The 21,620-nt window shown below is 37.5% G+C and overlaps 2 protein-coding genes across 2 annotated transcripts in view; both read right to left on the bottom strand.

Annotated features, from left to right (window-relative positions):
• Positions 1-15,483, bottom strand: part of polr3b (polymerase (RNA) III (DNA directed) polypeptide B) — a 34,636-nt gene extending 19,153 nt beyond the window's left edge. Inside the window, exons 1-16 of the mRNA XM_041255025.1 lie at positions 15,279-15,483; positions 14,613-14,645; positions 14,367-14,423; positions 14,219-14,283; positions 13,876-13,951; positions 13,220-13,320; positions 12,973-13,064; positions 12,422-12,539; positions 12,029-12,137; positions 9,699-9,821; positions 5,990-6,106; positions 5,749-5,883; positions 3,512-3,673; positions 3,132-3,332; positions 2,484-2,646; positions 1,946-2,099 (exon numbers count right to left, since the gene is read on the bottom strand). Coding sequence (XP_041110959.1) covers positions 1,946-2,099; positions 2,484-2,646; positions 3,132-3,332; positions 3,512-3,673; positions 5,749-5,883; positions 5,990-6,106; positions 9,699-9,821; positions 12,029-12,137; positions 12,422-12,539; positions 12,973-13,064; positions 13,220-13,320; positions 13,876-13,951; positions 14,219-14,283; positions 14,367-14,423; positions 14,613-14,645; positions 15,279-15,350 — 1,778 coding nt within the window. The 5' untranslated portion in view covers positions 15,351-15,483. The remainder of the gene's footprint in view (positions 1-1,945; positions 2,100-2,483; positions 2,647-3,131; positions 3,333-3,511; positions 3,674-5,748; positions 5,884-5,989; positions 6,107-9,698; positions 9,822-12,028; positions 12,138-12,421; positions 12,540-12,972; positions 13,065-13,219; positions 13,321-13,875; positions 13,952-14,218; positions 14,284-14,366; positions 14,424-14,612; positions 14,646-15,278) is intronic.
• Positions 15,484-18,653: 3,170 nt separating this feature from the next.
• On the bottom strand, positions 18,654-21,615 carry LOC121317815 (poly(U)-specific endoribonuclease-A-like). The gene is made up of 5 exons (XM_041253918.1): positions 21,605-21,615; positions 21,031-21,127; positions 20,465-20,607; positions 19,222-19,372; positions 18,654-18,899 (listed from the first exon to the last, which is right to left on the bottom strand). The coding sequence occupies exons 1-5, from the start codon at positions 21,613-21,615 to the stop codon at positions 18,654-18,656; spliced, it is 648 nt and encodes a 215-aa protein (XP_041109852.1).
• Positions 21,616-21,620: the final 5 nt, after the last annotated feature.

Consider the following 21,620-nt stretch of genomic DNA (forward strand, 5'->3'; position numbering starts at 1 on the left):
TAGTGCCGAGAAAGTTTGTGAACCCCTCAGGAGTTTCACATTTCAAACCTAAAATGTTATTATAGCTTAAAATCGAAGTCCTAATAAATAGATAAAGATAACAGGATTAAACAAATGACACAAAAATGACACTTTTTCAACATTTATTTATCCACAAATGATTCATCATTCAATATCCATGTGTGAAAAAGTATGTGAATCTTTAGATTCAGTAGCTGGTGGCATCCCCTTCAGCAGCAATGACTTCAACTAAGCATTTCCTGTAACTGTTGGTCAGTCTCACATCGGTTTGGAGGAATTTTGGCCCATTCCTCCTTACAGAACTGCTTCAACTCTGTGACATTTGAGGGCTTCAGGTCCTGACACAACATTTTCATGGGGTTTAGGTCTGGACTTTGACTAGGCCATTCTAAAAAACACAGAATTTCTTCTTCTGCAGCCATTCTTTTGTAGATCTGCTTGTATGTTTAGCATCATTGTCTTGCTGCATGACCCACTTTCGGTTCAGCTCATGGACAGATGGCCTGACATTCTCCTCTAGAATGTTCTGATACAATGCAGAATTCATGGTTGTGTCAATGATGGCAAGCCATCCAAGTCCTGAGGCAGCAAAGCAGCCCCAAACCATCACACTCCCACCACCATGCTGTTTTTAGAGAGCAGTGGTTTCCTCATGACTATCCTTGGATGAACACCATTCTTGTTCAGTCTTTTTCTGATAGTTGAGTCATGAACCCTCAGATTAGCCAAGGAGAGAGTGGCCTGCAGATCCTTGGATGTTACTCTGGGGCTCTTTGTGACTTCCTTGATGATTTTCCGGTTTGTTCTTGGAGAGATTTTGGTAGGACGACCGCTCCTGGGTAGAGTGACTGTGGTCTTGAACTTTCTCCATTTGTAGACTTTGTCTGACAGTGGATTGGTGGAGCCCAAAATCCTTAGTAATGGTTTGGTAACCCTTTCTAGACTGACAAGCATCAATGTTTTTCTGAGGTCCTCAGAGATTTCTTTTGATCATGGCAGGATTTATTTCCACACACCTGTATGGTGAAGACCAAACTCAAAGTCTCTGATCTTTACATAGGGTGGGGCCTCCCAAACTTACCCCTGAAGATCTACCTACCTAAAGCCGACTTGAGATGACAAAACCAGGGGTTCACTTTCACATACCCTGAATCTTAATTTCTTATTGTTTGTCTAATTCATACATCATTTTGTTTCAAGACACTGAATTTGTTAATATAAACCCTACTTGATATTTAAGAAAAGACTGGTTTTGATGATTCAAGGCGGCCATAATGGTAAAACTATGGAATTTCCATAATTATCATTGGGGTTCACAAAACTTTCTCGGCACTGTAGATTGGACTGTTGCTTCAGTTTCTTTGAATTTTTATTTAGGGTAAGTAAGAGATAGTTTGAGAATTATTTTTTTTTTTTTTATTAATTTCCCATGCCGTCTAAGCTGATCAATGAGTAAGTCTGGGAAACAATGTCCTGTAGCGCTACAGCACTCCTGTAACATGGGGAATGTTTTTAAAGCGGTGTAGTTTAGTTTTAATCCCCGCTGTGTGTGACGCAAGGCAGCACAGACACCTCAACACTCCTTTTGTCCCTTGTTGATGTCGGGGTGATGGGGAATCTACTTGTTTTTAAAGCTGTTTTTTTTTTTTTTTTTTTTTTTTTTTTTTAACTAATTTTCTTTAAGTTGGCAATAGCCATCTCTTCCGAACTGCAGACAACGCAGAAAGAATTCGGAATTACAATTCCCGCTGTTCTACCCTACCTTGACTAGCTCGTGCGCATTACTATGGAAACAAGAAAAAGGGGTCTACTTTCAGTAAAGGATTAGGTCTGCGAGGTCAACAAAACGTTTAAGTGCATTGTAAAAACTAATGTAAAAAAAAAAAATCCACTTGAAGACCAAGTGGCTTATAAAAATCATTACCTGCACAGTCTCCCGCCATCAGAGGAGATATAAACACAGCGATCAGTGAGGTTTGTGGAGATAGACACAAACTCGTTAATGAAGCCAGCTCGCCTCATCAGTCGAAAGGTGGACACTAGCTTCTGGTGGTCCCTGATTACCCCAAGGATGTTGCCTAAAACGTACAGCATATAGAAGCTAATTACCAGTACAATTCTTACATAAAATTACAAAAGTAGCATACTATGCTATGGCCTACATCTACAAAAGAGTATTCCATATATAGAATAGAAACTAGACATGCATAATGTAGTTCAGTTGAAACAAGCGCTTCCCAAAATATACCCCCAGCCGCAAACTTTACTAAATTGAATATAAATGCTGCAAATATGTTCATCATTGCAGTGGGTGAATTTTATGTAAAACAAGAACCTTCAGAGTAGACCTTCTGGTCAATGAGCATGCTAGACATAAAATGAATCTGTCAATATCGAGTGGTCTGCTATACAAGCTTCAATGCTAAACTGATTGCAAAAAACATAAATAAAAATGCAAATACCGTTCAGAAAGACAAGGAACACGTTGGGATAGGACAACTCTTCACCACACAGCAGATTCACATCTTCCACCCCGAGGTTAAAAGCCAATTTAATAATAGGCCCATCTTCCATGTCAGTAGTGATATGGGTCATCAAAGCAAGGTTTTTTACTAGACCGCAAGCCTGAAACATCATACAAGTCAAAACGCTGGGGCCTAACAAACTCAACCATATTTTTATAACTTAAATTTAGCAAACTCACTTATTTGAATGCATTTTGTATTCTAACTATAATGTTAGTTTTGTTTTTTTTAACTTCAGTTATGGAGCAGTTGGTATAATAACAATCTTTTTATATAGCTCCTTTCATAGTGGACCACCATCACAAAGCGCTTTACATGATACAAGACTAGGGTGTGTGAATTATGCATTAGTTGCAGAGTCACTTACAAAAACGTCTCACCCGAAAGACGGAGCACAAGGAGTTTAAGTGACTTGCTCAGGGTCACACAGCGAGTCAGTGGCTGAACTGGGATTTGAACCAGGGACCTCCTGGTTACAAGCCTGTTTCTTTAACCACTGGACCACACAGTCTCCTATAATGGTACATCATAGTGATTATTCATTAAAGTGAGCCTGTAAGCCTAAGATGGAAATATAAACTGTACCTCTCCTTCAGGAGTGTCAGACGGACACAGCATTCCCCACTGCGATGGCTGCAGGGAGCGAGGGCCACTCACTTTCCTGGTCTTCTCAAACTGGGATGAGATTCTAGTCATCATGCCTAGTGCTGAGATGTAAGACAACCGAGACAGCACCTGAGTCACTCCCTGACGATCCATCTTGAATCTCTTCAATGACCAGTTTCCCTGAACAACAAGAAAAACATTCCGACAGTCAAAGGATGACCAAAAGTACAGGTGTCATAGGATTTGGGATAATAAAACATAAGACAATGATAATCATTTGACTGTTCATGTATTCTTAAAGTGCAATTGTATCTTTTGTTAATTTAGCGTCAACAAAAATAAATTTACTGTTCACTTACAGAAGAGATTGCAGTGACCATGCCATTGGTGATCTGATCCTGTCTCATGTGCTTCACTACATCAAACTGAGCTGCTCTCTGCTTGGGAATAATCTGGTCTGAAATCTTCTTTAGTTCAGAGTTGAACTTTTTAAACAGATCTTCAAACAAGAGGGAGAGCAACTATGGATGTAAAAAAAAAAAAAATTTATTAAATATAGGTACCAAATGAACTATTATTGGAGAAACACAGTTTTGAATGCTTGCTAATGTTTTTATACTAAAAAAGTTCAAATAAAACATTGTGTTACAATGAAAACATCAAATTAAATATGGCTGTGTTGGATTAAAATGAAAGCTAACTATTTGAAATGTCATTAACTATAATTGCACATGTAATGTGTTGTCATTTTACCTCAGTTGCTATTTAAAAAAACTTCTGTAATTGAATTTAGTTTATAATCATAGTATATGCAAGTAAAAATATAATACAGTATAATTTGTCACTACCTTGTAATATTGGACTATCTAGTAAATTAAACATACCATGTCCATTAATTGTACAATAGTTTTAAAGTTAATATTTTAAAAGGTCTATCAAATATATTATTAGTAGTAGTAATAATTGAAGAAACACCATCATTACATGAAATCTTCAGCTATCAGTAAGTTGTGGAGTTTGTTTGAAGCCTTTTGTTAAACTTTAGATAAATCAATACTGTGCGTACCAATGTCACTAATTGCATAATCAAAACGATTAGCAATAATGCGAACACCTGTGCTATGGAGTATATTTCTGTTTTTCATCATACAGGAAAGTCTGAATGGGGAGCTTTATCCATCAGAGGAAGCAGAGTGTGAAAATGACAATGTATTCAATCTATAACCCTTAAATCATACCTTCTTGTGGACTACACTAAAGGTTTCAGCATTCATCCTTTTTGTTCTGGTAATATTTAATAAAAAGGGATGGGAAGTTCATGATAACATTCATATTCTCTCTTTATTGAAGGTCTACTTGAAGCCAGAAATGCTTTCCAGAGAACAGGAAATCTTTCCTTGACAGCCCAATCAATAGCATTTACATACATCAAAATAAGCAGCAGCAAAATTATTAAAGAAATTAAGCTACTGCAATACAATTGGGCAATTAGCTGAATGTCAGGGAATTCTAATTAGAGCGCCTTGAGATTGCCATTTTTCACATAAGCCTACTGAGAGTGTCCAAAATCGTCCCTTTCACAAGCGAGTCGGTTTGGGCAAATTAAAAGACTTTAGGCAGCTGTAATTACATTATCAGAGCAGGGCAGGGATTAGGAAATCTCTCAAGTCAAGGCGGTATTCTTTTGTCATGTGGTGAAAATCCCTCGCCTTCCAGGGTGTTGGAGTTTGGTACCGTTCCATATCTCTCCCTGACAAAGGGAGCCGCATTAGGAATATAAAAGATGAACGAAGAATAGGAAAATGCTCCTCAAATAATGAACACATTAATAGAAGACTAAAACAAAAAGGAAGGTGAGAGATTAAGTGAAGAGACAGGTTTTGCCAACACCTCCAATGGCATTGGGCCCTGATCAAGTCTCTAGTGGGAAAGCAGCTTTGGAGAAGGCCTGTGATAAAACCAGGCTAGGCTTCTAGACACAGCTTCATTATCTAAAAGGTGAGGTACATTCTGTTCCCCTCACATCACCCCATGGAGTGCAAAAACAGTAGTTTATTTCAGCATTGTTTATCTTTTTTTTTTTTTAAATTAAGTCTTTTTTCAATATGCTTTTGTTTCTTTGACCAACAATGAGGACAGGGCTCTTTACTCACTGACAGGATTAGCTAACGCTGAGCCTGCTGAAAAGACTGCCAGTTTAGCTACCAAGCAAAACTGTTGGCCACTTAAAAGATGCATTTTATAGCTGGTTGAGAACCACTGAAAAATGCCCCCCCCCCACAACTTTTGTTTTAGTATGTTTTAATCCAGTAGAATTAAACACCGTCAATCATACTTAAATTAATTAGGAACAGCATGGGAAAAACACATATCCAAAACCGCTGTTTATTTAAACTGCTTTTCACTGCATTGTATTTTAATTTTTTTAATAAGGTCTCTGCACTTCCAAGTAAACCAAGAAAAAAACTTCACAACTGAGTGATAATTGCGTCTACCTGTTTCAGGGCATGCATCATAGCAAGGGCAAATACTGTGACACTGAGATGAAACACAACATTGCAATTATGTAAACTGGCCAAAAAGAAAAGATACCCACTTGTCCTGCTAATTCCAGACGTTTGTTTCCATAATAATCCCTGTCATCCACCTTGTGTTCGCCTTGAGCCAAAATGATCCTGCGGACCATCACTGCCATGTAAATACATTTTGCACGGAAGTTAAATTCTTTCACCTAAAAATAATAATACTTTTAATAGAGGGCATGCATGGATACAAATCATTGATGTCAAAATGTCAATTAAGACGAATTCTTCTGAGCCACCCGAAACACTACTTACAGGTACATGGCTAAGAACGGTTGAAGCCAGAAGCTCTCGTGCCTCTTCCATTTTTGTTTTCTTTGGTCCGCCCCACATGCGCTGCCTTCGAATCTTGTTTCCAATATACCTTAAAGCCTGTAATACATGTTGTTAAGTGTAACAGGCATTTTTATGTATACAGTAGTACAAGTTCAAAAACATACAAACGTATAAACGAATATTTTGCTGATATTTAATTTAAAATGTTTAGTGACATGGCTAAATGCAATTGGTAACACACAAACCTAAAGCATGTACACACTGAACACATTTTGTTTTATCAACTGCAAGTAGCTGGATTTGACACAGGCTTTCTGCAAGACACTCTTAACTTGGTACCCCCTTATCTGGGGAACAAAACATTTAAAAGTGCAGTATGATAATTAATTGCAGGTTGTTGGAAAGGCATTACCAGTTGAGAAATTTAAGGAGGCCCAATTCCTTCTGTGGTATTGTTAAAGATGGGTGCACAATGGGTTTATTTAATTTGTATTCTTTCCACAAATAGTTCTGAACAAGTCATAATGCTCAAATCACAATACTACAATGGCTCTCATTCAAAAAGGAACCATTTTAATCACTGGCAGGAAGTTACTCTGCTGCTAGTGCATGTCATGATTGACCACACCTGAGTCAGTAAGATTTTTTTTTTTGTACATGGTTCATAGGTCAAACTGTCTATTTAACAAGGCAGCTTCAGTGCTACTCAATCAACAAACACACTGCCCAGTTCACAACATCTATACCACATGAAATCCTGTATGTTAAAATGTCTGTGTGACAGACAGATTTGCCCACTTGTTCTAAATAATGCCCTTAGTAAGTTTCATCACAACACACATATATTAGACAACACCACTTGCAAGCTTTATTTATCATGGTGTACTATAGATCAGTCATTTGTGCTACACCAATTAGATTTTTTTTTTACCACTTTTGCAGTGGCGAGTTTATCTATTTAAGACATCTACAGTGCATACCCACTTACCCCGAACATAAGCATAAAATAATCCCAACTACCACCGATTGGTTTAAGTAGTATACTATTATAATATATTACATTATTCCTCTCAGACAATCTGCCTTTGCCTTTCCACTTGCTTCAAAGCAGGGCCCCTATGCATAGGAAGCAGGGATTTGAATGCTTCAAGAAACACAGGAGAAGGTATATGACTGGCTGCAGTGCTTGTCACAATGTAAACTGCATGCATGGTAATAACACAAAGTAAATAACTACTTAAAGACATATAATAACAACAACTAGAACTGCCAGGCAGTTTTACGGCTCCCAAGCCCCAGTATCAGTACCCGTCTAAGCGTGTTTAGTTCTCAATGTGCCAGATATAAAAATCAGCAACTTCAACTGTTCCACAGAAGATTTTGAAAGTTTTTGCATCAGGCAACCATCTTCAACGCAAGTTTTTTAAAAGTCAGTTGTATTGCTACAGTATCAAGGATGATGCTTGTGAAGTTTCGAGTTAATTTCAGATGTAAACATAAGCCTGGTGGCCATCTTGTTTTATAAAACATAACCATTTTGACATTTGCATTCCATTGCTACTGGAACAATAACTACCATGTTTGTTGGTGAAACTGTGTTCAATAGCAGCAGTTTGCTGTTAAGGGCACATTTCGATAAGATTTGTGGCAGCCATTTTGACATTAATTTATCGCAGAAACTTCTGCTTCGCAAACTTGATGCAGGTTTGGATGCTAAGGATATATGCCAAGTGTCAGATTAATCGCTTCACCGGTTCCCAAGAAGACTTCGAAAGGTTTCTAAAAAATGCGTCAAACAGCCATTTTCGTTTCTGGTCAACAATTTTTTAAAAGTCAGTTGTATTGATACATTATGAGGGAAGAAACTTTTGAAGTTTGGAGTTAGTCAAGTAAATAGTTTGTCAACTGACGCAGGTTTAAATTTCAAATGTAAACGTATAAGTGGCAGCCATTTTGTTTTATAAAACATCACCATTTTCACATTTGTATCCCAATTTTTACTGGGACGATAACTACAAAGTTTGGAGTTTGTTGGACAAACAGTTTTCAAAACAGCAGCAGTTTGTTTTTAGGGCCACGTTTCGATAAGATTTGTGGCAGACATTTTGACATTAAAATTTACTGCAGAAACTTCTGCTTCGCAGACTTGATGTGGGTTTGGATGCTGATGATATGCCAAGTTTCGATCAAATCACTTCACCGGTTCCCAAGAAGATTTCTAAACGTTTTATCGAAAAATGCGTCACGGCACCAATTGCAAGGACGCAGCAGCAAAATTTATTCAGCATCTGACAGCCAATGTATCCAGCTGGTTACCTGCCAAGTCAGAACCTGATCAGTCACACAGCTTCGAAGCAACAGCAGTACAAAATTTTGGAAAGAAAAAAAAAAAAAACTAACAATAGGCTTCCCAGGCCTATGGCAGGGAAACCTAATATTTATTTTTATATAGTGCCTTTCATAGTGAACCCACAAAGTGCTTTAAAGAAGCGAGACTAGGGTGTGTAAACTACGTGTTCGCTGCAGAGTCACTTACAATAATGTCAATGAGAGGGAATGACTGAGCTGGGATTTGAACCAAGGACCTGCTGGTTCCAAGCCGTTTTCTTTAACCACTGGACCATACAGCCTCCTCGAATATTAGGAGTTTTGTCTTTCACTTTTCAGGTATCTTACTCTATTCATATGCAGTTAGGGTGGCTTAAGACTTCCAAAATACACACATACTGTACATACAGTGAGAGCCATACCGACTAGGGTTAGCCAATAACTGACCTGGAGTAGTAAGGATACAAGCTTGTTACTTACAGTAGCCTATAACTTAAGTCTGTTGCCATTAGAGAGCTTTGCATTTCATATACAGTACAATGTTCCCAACCATAAGAGCTCAGGTTATTCCAACAAACTGCTAGAGGGCAGTCACGATCATCTTTCGGCTTAGGCGGATGTATTTGATGCCAGAAAGAGGCACAAAAAAAAAAAAAAAAGTTGGTGGAACAGTACATACAAGTTGCACTATTCAGAGATTTTTTTTTTTTTTATTACAAACAAACCATATACAGTAATTCGTCAAGAATCCACTCGTTACATATCAGCCGTAACCGTTTATCCACCACGATCAAGCTCTTCAGCAATGTTAATTTATTACTGAACAAAGATTAGTTCAGAGACTGTAGATCCTACCAAAGTTTTGGCACAAAGTGCTGTATGTACTCTGTGCGCTACCATTGCTCTGGTAGTGTCACGTGAGCTGCTCAATGTGTTGACAATGTAAATAAATCCTGTTTGCCTGCGTGGCGTATCCGCTTCATCCTCCATCTCAATCTCCTGCCATCACTCTGCAGCGAATGCACACAGCTACCCTGTGTCAAGCATTAAGACCCCGTATCTTTCCAAACAAGGGATTTAGGGGAGCTCCCTAAAAAAAGCTGATCATCAAAAGAATAATTGTGTGAATATATTACTTATATATAAATTATATACTGTATACATAAATATCACTAAATAAAAGTTTAATATTTATTACATATTTTAAGACTGTTGTTGGCGTCTTCAGTGACATTCAACTCAAGTTTCATGCATGCCAAACTTTTGTATTTTCAAAACTGGATGGAAAAAAAAAAAAAAAAAAAAAAAATTAGAAATTGGAGTTTTGTAAATTCGGTTATTTGAAACTTGGCAGGTCTACCTGTGTCTGTGTGAAGATCTGGGCTTTCTGACACTCCTCCAGACTGGGGGCGAAGGCCGCCATCACGTGCTCCTCAGTCCCAATCATCTGGACAATCTCCTGGTCACTCTCCACCCCCATGGCCTGCGATGGATGGGAGAAATATTAGTGTTTGCTCAGTGACATTTGCTTATGCTAATCAAGCATTGTTTGCCAGTACTTCATTGGCGCCAAAGCTGGTCCTGCTCTCGGATCCTGTGCCATCTGGCTTTGGCAGCACTGCCCTGCTACAGCAAAGCTTTGAAATGAATTCTACATACACAAGTGTAAGACAAACAAACTTGTGAAGCACTCTTTCTAATAACTCATGTCCAGTGTATTTCTTATCAAGTGCACTTAGTGGTCTTTAAATGTTTCCCAAGCATGCATGCATATATATAATATTATATGTGCTATCTATGTACACATACACCAAGGCTAATTAATACCTTGTTTGGCTTGTGGCGAAACACTGGCTTTAGCACTTTAATCAGTGTGTGCAGTGGCTTTTTTTCCCCTTCAACAGTAAGACTGCACTGTTTGGACAGCAATTTTTTTTTTTTTTATATAAATGTGCCAAAGTTCTCCTTCAGGCAGTATTTCACACATCCCCACTGAGCCCAGGCTTTTGAAGCCAGATTGAAGTTAAGCAAGTGCTAAACAGGTTTAGTGAATTTGCAACTCGAACCGCTGGGGCAAGGTGGCAGCCAGCAGTGCAGCCCATTGTGGCTTCCAGATGGCGCTCATTTTTTATCCACACCTAGCCTGACGGCTGGGGCGATAGTAATCTCATCTAAGCAGAGAAGTTTTTACTTCAAAGTACACTACTTTGTTTTTTTCCTTCATATAGGTTCTTTAACGTCAAGATATTCAAATCTCATCTTGGCAGGATTGAAAAGGGATTTAAAGAAAATGACCAGGGACAATCCCTGCAAGAGCTTTAAATCAGTGGACAGAACTTCTGTAAAATGAGGTTCCCGTGTCCATATTTGCATACCTACAATACTTATGCTACTGCACAATTTGTGTCATTACTAAGTTTGACCACAGTTGGAAAATACATCAAAAGGTTCAGTGTACGTGTGGATGGATGGACATGCGCATCACTTTATTTCTAAGGATTTCACAATCCATGGGGAACATTTCAGACAATCCTGAACCTTTTGTTTACAGAAGATAAAACATTTAAAAGTCCTGGTTCAAGCTAGGCTTTGAAAAAAAATAAAGAAAAAGTTAGTGGATAGCAGCATTACAATCTCTTTTGACACAAAAGCCATTCTGTGCGAAGTACTGGGGCAGAGTCCAGCACAGTATGAAAACTCCATGAGTTCCGACAGCCCTGTAGGTATATTATGGGCTGCATTCATTCAGTATTAGGGCATGTCCTTCTAAACATAACTAGGCATAAAAACTTTTAAATTGGCATTAACAAGTGCCAGTCTGTGCTCCAAAAACACATAAGAAAAAAAAGCCTAGGCTTAAGAATTTGAGGCTTTTATGGATAAATGGCTTAAATCTTACTATCAGACTATTTTAGCTTTCACAATTAAAGACATTTGAAATGATGCGTCAGTCCAGCTCTTACAGCACATACAAAGGCTGTCGTCCTAATCTAATTACTTGACCCAAAAAAAACTAAATTCAAACCAATTGTATGAAGCGTGGTTTTTTTTTTCCTTTAGCAGGAGTTAACTGTTCTTTAAAAAAAGGGAGTGAATCACTTAGAAAAATACAAAACAAGCTACAAACCACAATAATGTTACTGCAATATGGTTACGTTTCAGCCTAGATACAATTATTCATATTATACTGATACTACTCCAGAAGCTGTGCGGTAAAAGCCTGGCCAGGCAGCATCACAAGACAGGGAACTGAACAATGGTCAGATGAATTTCAGAAATGATACTTGGTTATTTTTCATCACAACAGAATGTTCAACTGACACTAAGCTAAATTTAAGCAAGCATAAAGGTTTAGTTTTTTTTGTATCTGATGAAAACACCAAATGTTTGCCATTTTGCCAGTGAGAAATTGCAAAATGATAGAATACTACTTGAGCAATCCTAATTTTGTTATGCCCCATTAAGCAAGTGCCTCTTATCCCAGATCTTTGAAATAAATTGATAGCATTACTGCCCTCTTGTGGGCAACAACTGAAACTTCCTTTGGTACATACACAGAACTGAGGATAGGCTCTATTTTTACAAACTTTACAATGCCAAGGTAATCAGAATTTTATGATAGTATAATTCAGTCTTATCTATGGTTACAGGAGCAGCTTTGCATTAAGTACAGTTACAGAAAGAATGTACCTTTAAGATGATTGCAATAGGGGCGTCTTCTGACAGGGTGTTGTGTTTCATGTAGAACCTTCCCTGCTTTACAGTTATATTGGTTCTGCTTTTCTTCTCATGGGTGGAGCTGTAAAACATCACATCTTTGCATAAAAACTAAAACATTTGGGATATTAGGAAATATAAGTTACCAAGTCTAAATATGAATGAAAATTAAATGTAGTAAAACAAAACAAATTCTGACAACTGGTTTGATTTGAAGAAAAGCTTCCAGTGGAAACATTTGTTAAAAGAACTTTAGTTTTACTACACACATTTCTACAAGACTACCAATTATTTTCTTGGAAAATGAACAGGATTGTGGCCAAATGCAGCCTTATAAAATCTATAACATTCTTCCAACAACTTTACCTGGTCACAGAGGCCCCCACTGTTCCTTTCCTGTCAATGTCAACAATAATTCGGTTTTTGGAGAGCTGCTCCTGAATTAAAATGACCTTTTCCTGCCCCTTCACGATAAAGTACCCCCCTGCAAAAAAAGGTCCTTTCAGGCACTGCATGCATATGGACTTTTTACCCAGATATTTAACCATAAATTCACCTGTTTCTACTAGCGGTTTGCATGGCTGGTACAGGCTAACAGGTCACACCACACACTTTCCTGATGCTTTATACATGAAAAAGCAGCACAGGATCTAGTGCAAAAAGAATAAACTACTGCATACTTGTTAAAACCAATCGTTTGAGCTATTATAATATTGCTGAAAAGCTCTTCAGTCTTGTACATCTGTTTAATCCTTATTTGTAAACGAGTTGCATTATTCCAATTAAAAAAAAAAAAAACTACTACATTGAGATGTCGACTTTGTAAATTTGCCTGACAAGTTGTTGATAAACCTAACACTATAAATCTATGCAACTATTTCTAATAAACGTTTCAGTGGGGAAAAGCATGAAGTTACCTGGATCAAGAGGGCATTCATTTAGCTTAGAAAACTCAGCTGGAGTTTTCCCCATGAGAACACAGTTGGAGCTACGTAGCATGATTGGCATTCTAGGAAAAAATAAAAGGTATCAACAAAACTGCTAAACCTCAAATACATGAACACTATGAATTTTCATGTAAATGGATATGTTAAAGCTAATGGTCTAGATATTAAACACTTAAACTTTGGGCTCTACACCTCAAAAGTCAAGACATTGACCTACCTGCCAATGGGTAAGGCATTGCGAATGATCCTCTGACTTCCTCGGGTATACTCAATATCCACTGTAATTGGGGCAGAGTAGGTCATGTCTCTCAGACGACACTAAATGGAAAAATAATTATAAAAGTTTCTCTAGTGATGGTACCTCATTTTCAGACAAAGTATTAATTTAGGTGTACAGCATCTTGAATGTATGAGATTTATAAATCAAGAAAGTCAGTGTATTTTGTTACATGGTTTGTGTATGAAGTAACATATTCCACTAAGCCATTCAGGTAATTATATTTTAAACATAACAAAAAGGAAAGCCATTTGTAAAAGACTAGCTTATTGGAGTTGCCCATAATACCTTGCGAGATGCTGGTGTCATTTAAGAGTTGATCTTGACATTATCACTCTGAGAAAACTATGGAGGGGTGCTCAGGAACAGAATACACAAAAGGACTGGACAATAACCATTAGATTTTTACCGCTGACAAAAGGAGGGACTTCTGGAATTTCTCCATAGCTAGGCGCAATGCATTATGAGCAACTTTAAAAAAAGTCTGGAGTTGTCTATCACACTGGTTTACATGAAAGGCAGTGGTTTGTATTTGTTTACACAGATCTGAAAATATTATATGAAAGATGAGTCTATTTGAAAACATATTCCCTTACCTCATGTGGAGATACTGGTCTTGTTACATTGAAGCTTTCCTCTACATCGGGCATGCCCACATAAATATTGAGGTACCTGCAAAAAATCAAATTATGTAGGTAGTTTTCATATTAATTTACCATAGTGCACAGGGTGCTGATGTCAATAGGATCAGCTATCTTGGCAGGAAACGCTTCATTCTAGTTTAATTTCTAGAGCGGTCTCTTGAGAGATGTCACTCCCCCCCCCCCCCAAGTGAAGCATAAAGCAGAATCACATTCATACAGCCAAACTGTTTCTTTTTTAAATATATAAAAACAAATACAATTTTTCTAAAATTATTTTAATATAGTAAACACCTACTTTAAATACCACATTGGATCTGCATCGCTTGTAACCTTTTCATTAGCAATCATGATTTTCTTTATCTGCAAGAAAAAAAAAACAACAAATTACAATAGTGTAAATTAAAGAAACATATTACTATTAGGACATCATAAAGAGTTCCTACCTCCACGTTAATAAAATAGTTGAAGGAGTCGATGTGCTGTTTCACAAGTCCTTTCACCTACAAGTGACAAATGCAAAGGCAGTTAAACGATTTTCTAGCTCTATCTCAGTCAGTCTGATACAACAGCAACACCAAATGTGAACACTACAGTTTTTTTTTTCTTTAAGTGAAGTTCTTATTCAGTAAAGCATTAAACACCAAAATGCATATTTAACATATTTCAGAAAACATAACAACGATCCGTACCTTCAGGAAGGCTGGTAACAACTTCCATTTCTCCTGTGAGGAGAACAAAAACAAAAATATTATTTTCCACATTTAGATGCAAGCACTACACTGGCAATGAAGACACACAAGCACGGTAACACAATTTAATTTATAATTGGGGCATTAGTGTCAACATTATATTTCTTTAAAAAGAGGTAGAAATAAGACGCTACAAACAAAACTTTCGCTGATGCAACCTCTGCAAAGAATGCATTTAAAAATGTTTGACTATATTTAATGTGTTGTTGATAATAAAATATTCTGGGCCAGCGGCACAATGTGCCAGGCAACATAATGCGAACTTCACCAGCTTGCTTGCTGCAGCTCCGACTACTGCTGTATTAGAAGTATTACAGATTACTACTGATGCTGATGCTGATACTGCACGCGTATGATGCAAACCATGAAGTCTCCTTAAAATCGATCGTTTAGTTAACAATACGAAGTCCAATACTGGTCCATTCTGGATATTTAATGAGTGGTATTTGGTAGGTAACCAATACGTTTATAATGTGTTGCACTCGTCTAATTACATTACACTGCAATCCAATTGTGGCGAGTATCAAACGTGTTCAGTTTTTATTGTTTAATACATTACAAACACACTTTGAATATAACAGTTTTCGTATTCACAAGTGCACCTACCTCAACTGTATTTACTGGAGCTGCAAGCTGCTCGGGGCGCATGTCCCCGAATTCTTCTGCGAGGACATCCATGGTTTTTTACTCAACAAGCTAAACAATAGATAAATATGATTTGAGAAACTAACCAAAATGAACAATACGTGTTTTTCTAATCATGTTATTAAACGAAGCCTCAATTCCACACGTGAAAATAGACGGTGTTACATATACATTGTTCCCCACGGAAACAAGTTACATGGGGCATTCGTTACCGGAAGTAGCATATTTTTTAATCAGTGCAAATGTTTGTTTTTTTTGGGGGGGGGGTTGTTTTGTTTGTAAATATATCTTAAAAATAGTCAAATTTTGTTTTTATTTGAAATATGTAATGTTGTGTGTTCGAAGTGTTAGAATAAACAAAGCAAAATATGAATTGGTTGTCCTTGTTCTCAAAATCATATCACTGTTCCTAGATGTGTTTTTGACTTAAATTAATCTTCATGAGGAATACAGTATTACAATGATTATGACAGACGTGCCAAGGTCACAAAATCCAAATGAAGAAGGTATTCAAAAAGGAGTGAGATTTGGGAATACTCCATTAAAATACATACTCATTCCTGACTTTCAGGAGTGCGGCTGCTAAAAACAACATTTTATCAATGGTTTTGTATTAATTGATAAGTGTGCTTTAAAATGTATGGTTTAAAATGATAAAATGAATACTTTAAATCAGTATATCAGTTTTGTGCATCCTACTGCACTCTTTTTTCGGTTAAGGCCCTAGCATTCTGCCAGGTCATGTGCCATGATATGTTCATTAAAACCAAGGTGCTGTCTAGCATTCTAATACAGCAGTGGTGGCTCTGTGGTCCCATAATTGGGCAATTTACAGATATATTTAAAATCGGTCCCAGTCCTACCTCTTAGCCTGTAACAACTCACTGATGTAACTTAACATTTTGAATATGTCTTCCTAACTATGAAAACCTGTAATTCACACCCTTATCCAGGTGCAACATTGTTACCCTTGACTCCAGTTTGTGCTAGCTAGGACAGTTATCTCTTGCAATGACTCAACCAAACGTACGATATGTCATATTTGGAAGCCTATCAGAAACATCATCAAAAAATCTTGTTACTTTGATTGCATGCCATTTGGTTAGTATTCGTTGTGGGGGTCAATTTCTAGATTAAAAAAAAGAAACAAACAAACCAAAAAACCCTTCTTTAGCCTCTGTCCATATTGTAAAAGCAAAGCAGCACTATACAATTGGTGAGAAGTTGATGTTATTACTGTCGTGCAAGAGCAACAAGCTTCTAATAATTTTCAGTCATAAATTACATATACATTAGGTGGTATTGCAATCAGAATGCTCTTTATTGAGACACTTTTTTCTTTGTGTTAACAATATATGAAAAGTTTTTAGCCGCTCGGTTTCTTTAGATAGTAAATAAGGTGTGTTAATACTACATTGGACCGCAGTGGCATACGATCTGATTGCAAAAAACAGCTATATCTTTTTAGATTATCCCACACATATTCTTCAAGCTCTAGGAAAAAACATGGTAAGATGAAAAAAGATGGGTAAATTGACTTCTTTGTATGGAAACTTGTCTGAAACGAAAGCCATACCTTATATAGTGAAGATCCTGTTTGCGACTTTCTACTATAGCTAAAGGCTGTACCAAACAATTATTTATTAACTGAGATCTGCTGGAAGTAGCCAATATTCTTTGACCAATACAGTACAAGTTTCGAGACCTCTTCATTCTATGTTTTTGCCTGCATTTGTTTTAGAACAAAAACATGAAAAACAAAACAAAAAAAAAAACAACTCTTGATTCCGTCAATTTGTTCAAAAAGACAAAAGTGGGGCTTAACATCAGTTTCCTGCAAGATTTACATAACAAAGTACACATTTAGCTGGGCTGCCACCCTGCAACACACCTCCCTCTTGTGCGAAGCACACATGGCTGCTACTGGCCACCTTCCTCCTGATTAACTCCATCCCGGGTGGCTGGGAGGAAATGTTGAAGCTCAGCCGACTTGGATCAAAGACCAGATGGACACCTTGCCTTTTGGTGGCAGCTGGCCCCAACATTGTCTCTTGGTGTAGCAGTCCTGGATCTTCTGTTAACCCTGGGTGACCCCTGGGCTTCTACCTCCCTTGCTTGCAAAGGACCCCCCGGCAGTGGCGACGCTGCCTATGATGCAATGCTCACTCGCAATACTTACTCACTCAGCCATTCACTCACTCCTCCAACAAAGGATTTTGCTTCCTTTTTATACATGTGGCCACTCCCTAATTAACACTAAATTCCTTCCATGTGATTGCAGGCAGAGATGGAAATCATTTTTACAAACCATGAATATTAAATTAAGAGCTGACCAGTATGTTTTCATTGACTTCTATGAGTCAGTAACTATTTCCAAACTTAAACCTTTTCCAAATACCCCACTGTACCATATGATTTTAAGCATTCAGCTCAATCTTTAGTGAATGTACAAAAGCTGGGAAAGCAACAAAGTCAGCTTTCTAATAACCTGTAATAATGTATCTCTAAACAAAACTGTGTAGCTCAAACAAGTGTAAGAGGTGTAGAAACCTGTACAGTACCCCTGGTTACAGGAGATAGATTGAAGTAAGGGTGTGGTCATGTCCAAGTCACTTCAGGAATTATGCCCAAAGGAAAATAGTTACAGAGAAATGTTTGGAACACAGGTTAACTTTTATGGGGCAGTGGTTGATTTGCTTTGCAACACATGCACATACAATGAAGCAAGGAGTCAGAATCTCATGTCAAAAGCAAAAGTTTAGTCACAAAACAATTTAAAATACCAAAATGTATGTTCCCACCCAAAAAAGCAATACATTGTTGAATCATTTTATTGTATCAACCACCAAGAATGCAAACAAATTAGCATTAGGTAAAGAAATGGTCCAAATAGTACTATTAGTAGGCTTTGTAGATAGCAAATAGACAATAACACCTTTTTAGTGATTGGAAAGCATTTTTATAGATAATCTGTGAATTTGTTTTGATTCCCCCACCACGTCCAACATTTTGGACCAAAATTCTGCATATGCTGCATGTTGCATTTTGCAATTTTTTAAAGTGTAAAATTCAGGATATGGACACTGTGTGCAAACCCTTTCAGCTTGGAAGTCTAGAATGTACTATAAAAATGAGTCTTCATTTTCTGAACACACTAAACATCCTCTCAGTGCTCAGTCTAAATTATGTGGATAAAAGCATATTTATGGAATGTTAGAATAGAAGCATGTGGGCAAATTGTTTTAATGTATTAAAATTTAATGCACACACTTTTGTACAGAAATTAATGCTCTTTAAACCTGTGTAATCTAGCATATATGTAACTTCTCATGTCAGTTACATAGTATTGTTACTGCTAAGAAGTTTTGGATAAGAGGATCCAATGCAACCCCCATGGCGATACACAACTAGCTCCAGCTCATACTCGTCCACTTTTACAACTGAATGGGTGTGGGACATTAGGAAACAAATGGTGTAGACTGCAAACTCAAACTCAGGGCTGACCCCGATGAAACTGCTCCTGACAGGCTTCAACTGATCCTTACAGCTGAACTGAAAGGTTAAAAGTTGGTCCTCTTCAGGCTGAAAGAACATTTCACATGAATGATAAACTTCTTAAAATAGTGACAACCAAGGTTTTGAAATCTATTTTCTAACCTCTTGCTGGGATTTGTAAATGTATCACTGGTCCCTTGTTGTGTTGAAAACCCTTTTGTTCCTACATTTATGGGGATATACACAATACCATACAGCAAGCCAATTTTTTTTTTTTTTTTTTTTTTACTTTGCAACAGTTTTCTCTGAAGGGAACATTGTATCAATGTGCTCGTCTCTCTCCTCTCTTCCTCTTCCTGTTATTATTACAATATCTTTCTCATTTTTACCACTTACTAATGCGTCTTACCCTGTGTTTGTTAGATCGTGCTTTATTGCCTCTGTAATTAAGATGGTTTTGCTTTTCCTGCAGGTAGAACTGGATCCAGTTATGGAAACCAATGACTTGTTTGGACCTGGTCTCCCCTACAAGGACATGCTCAAATCCACATGAATCCGCTCTAGAAAGAACACAAAAAAGTAAACGTATATAATAATTTATAGATATACTTTATTCTTTTATTGAGAGATGTGGCGAGACAATTAAGGAAAAAAAAAAAAAAACTCTGGATAATAGAATGGGCAACTAGGCTACCCTTAGGAGTAAGTGGTAACCACGTGCCTGGGTCGTACTTCGGTTGCAGCAACACACCTCAGAATGTGGGTCCACACGCTTTGACCCGGGTTGAGAAAAAATGCCACTCATAAACGACGAGAAGAAAAACAACCACACCTGCATGAAGGTTTCACTTCCATAAGGAACATTTCTGTTTATTCTGCTTAGCAATCTTTTTGTTAATTGAGACACACCATGAGCCGGATTGCAGCAGGGATGAACAAACTTTTGCTCTAATCAACATTTGGGGTGACGATTCAATCCAGAGAAGCTTGGATGGAAACGTCTGTAACAAGCTGCTTCCGGGGCATTGTGTATTCGTGTCTGTCACCCAAAACCCTGCTTTATCAAAAGCAGTGTGAAATGCAGACCCGCATGACACTGGGTCTCGACCTGGGTAGAGCAAGCCAGTATCAAAGGGGCTTATGCTTTCAGAAAATGGATTCAGTTGGTAATAAGGAGAGGTTATCTATAGAATATTTTATTGTAATCAATTATAAATAAAAGCCATTATTTTTTAATGGAGTCCAGTGAATTTTGACCAAATTTACAGCAGGGTTCAAAAGTTGACTGTAGGGTATTTAAACCCCACCACCCAAACTAAACACTGTTACTAGGATAGAAAAAAAACTTGCATTGCAGAGTAATTCTGTAAATTGCAATACCTTGCAGGTACAGGTAATAAGATCAGGTGTGTCTAAATAAACTCACAATAAAACCTGGTATTGCTCATTGTAACTCAAGATTTAATTTGGGTATTAGCGGGGCTAGCATTGACCTCCAGCTTACTTCATTCCTCATGTTTCACAAAACAATATGGACACAGTGGAAAAATATTGCGAAACTTGCCCCAGGAACTCAGCGACCCTTCTATCAAAACTGTACTGTACAAACAGAAACTCATTGAAAAACCTCAGTTTGGTCATAAATTCTGTACTGGGTGATAATTTCAAAAGGAAAAGACTTACATGCATATGTCTTTATGCTTTTCAACCGCTCCTCATTCACATAAGTGAACAGAGGAGCTGAAGCTTCGTCTCTGGCATTGCTACTGCCTGGAGCAACGCATACCGCCTTCCTCTAAAAATGAAAAAAAAAATTACCGAAACTAAAAATGGAGTGATAATATATTGTATTCTTCCTATTTAGAAGAAGTGGTAGTGTACAGTGAATTAAACCATGTACTAAAGAGTGCAATGTTAAAAACTGGAGTACTATTTATTCTCTCTCTCTCTCTCTCCCACTAGACATGATGTGGGTTACTTCCAAGGCATCCACTATGCTCTTAAAAACAACAGAAATCTAACTAACAATGTTGTGTTTATACTGCATTTTTAAGTGCCTGTCATCTAGAAAGTAAATTGTATTTAAGATAAAATCCAAAATTGTGCCCCTGGAACTTGAAAACAATTCCAGGCACGATAACCCTTCCCCCAAACAGCTACAATCACGTTTGTATTTATTCTTAATATTGCAATTGAAACTTGACTTTCTGAGCCACACCTGTGGACAGATTACATAATCTTTTCCTGACTTCAGACGATTCTCATCAGCTGCCCAGAGCCGTGTCAGGATCTCAGACAGTTCATGGTTTATCTGTCTGAATAACAATAGAGAAATGGAAAAAGATTATATTTTATTGTAGGTTGTAGGGTGAACCTTCTTCTACATCAAACAAAAATCCAAAGGCAATCTTGCCTTGATCCCTGCCGACAACCACTTTAGTATCATGTTTTCAGATTAAAGCATGTCAGCAGTCAATAATTATTCTTGTCAAGACTGGATAAAAGGTGTTGTTTTTTACAACTACAACGGCTGTGTCCTTGAATATTTTGCTACTATCTACCAGACCAGTGAATTTGGTTTGGCCCATAGTAAATCTCATGGAAATAGTTACAATTTACTGAAATAATAGTATGACTAACAAATGTTGTTAATACTAATCCGGAAGTCTTCAGTGCATAAAAGAAGACAGTTGTGTTTGCTAATGACAATAACGTGCATGTCTTTCATTAGCCCATACAGACTAACAGGTGTTAAGAAACAGATATATCGAAAAGAAGAACGCATTTCTTACCTTCCAGCCATTCTGT

Source organism: Polyodon spathula, chromosome 7, assembly GCF_017654505.1.
Source record: "Polyodon spathula isolate WHYD16114869_AA chromosome 7, ASM1765450v1, whole genome shotgun sequence".
NCBI lineage: Eukaryota > Metazoa > Chordata > Actinopteri > Acipenseriformes > Polyodontidae > Polyodon > Polyodon spathula.

Excerpts from the sequence above, each read along its gene's own strand:
- LOC121317815 (XM_041253918.1), bottom strand. Across the intron at positions 20,608-21,030 it reads ATTATGTAATCTGTCCACAG|AGGAAGGCGGTATGCGTTGC; the intron begins GTGTGGCTCAGA and ends TTTCATTTTTAG. Across the intron at positions 19,373-20,464 it reads CCTTTTGAAATTATCACCCA|AGCGGATTCATGTGGATTTG; the intron begins GTACAGAATTTA and ends TGTTCTTTCTAG.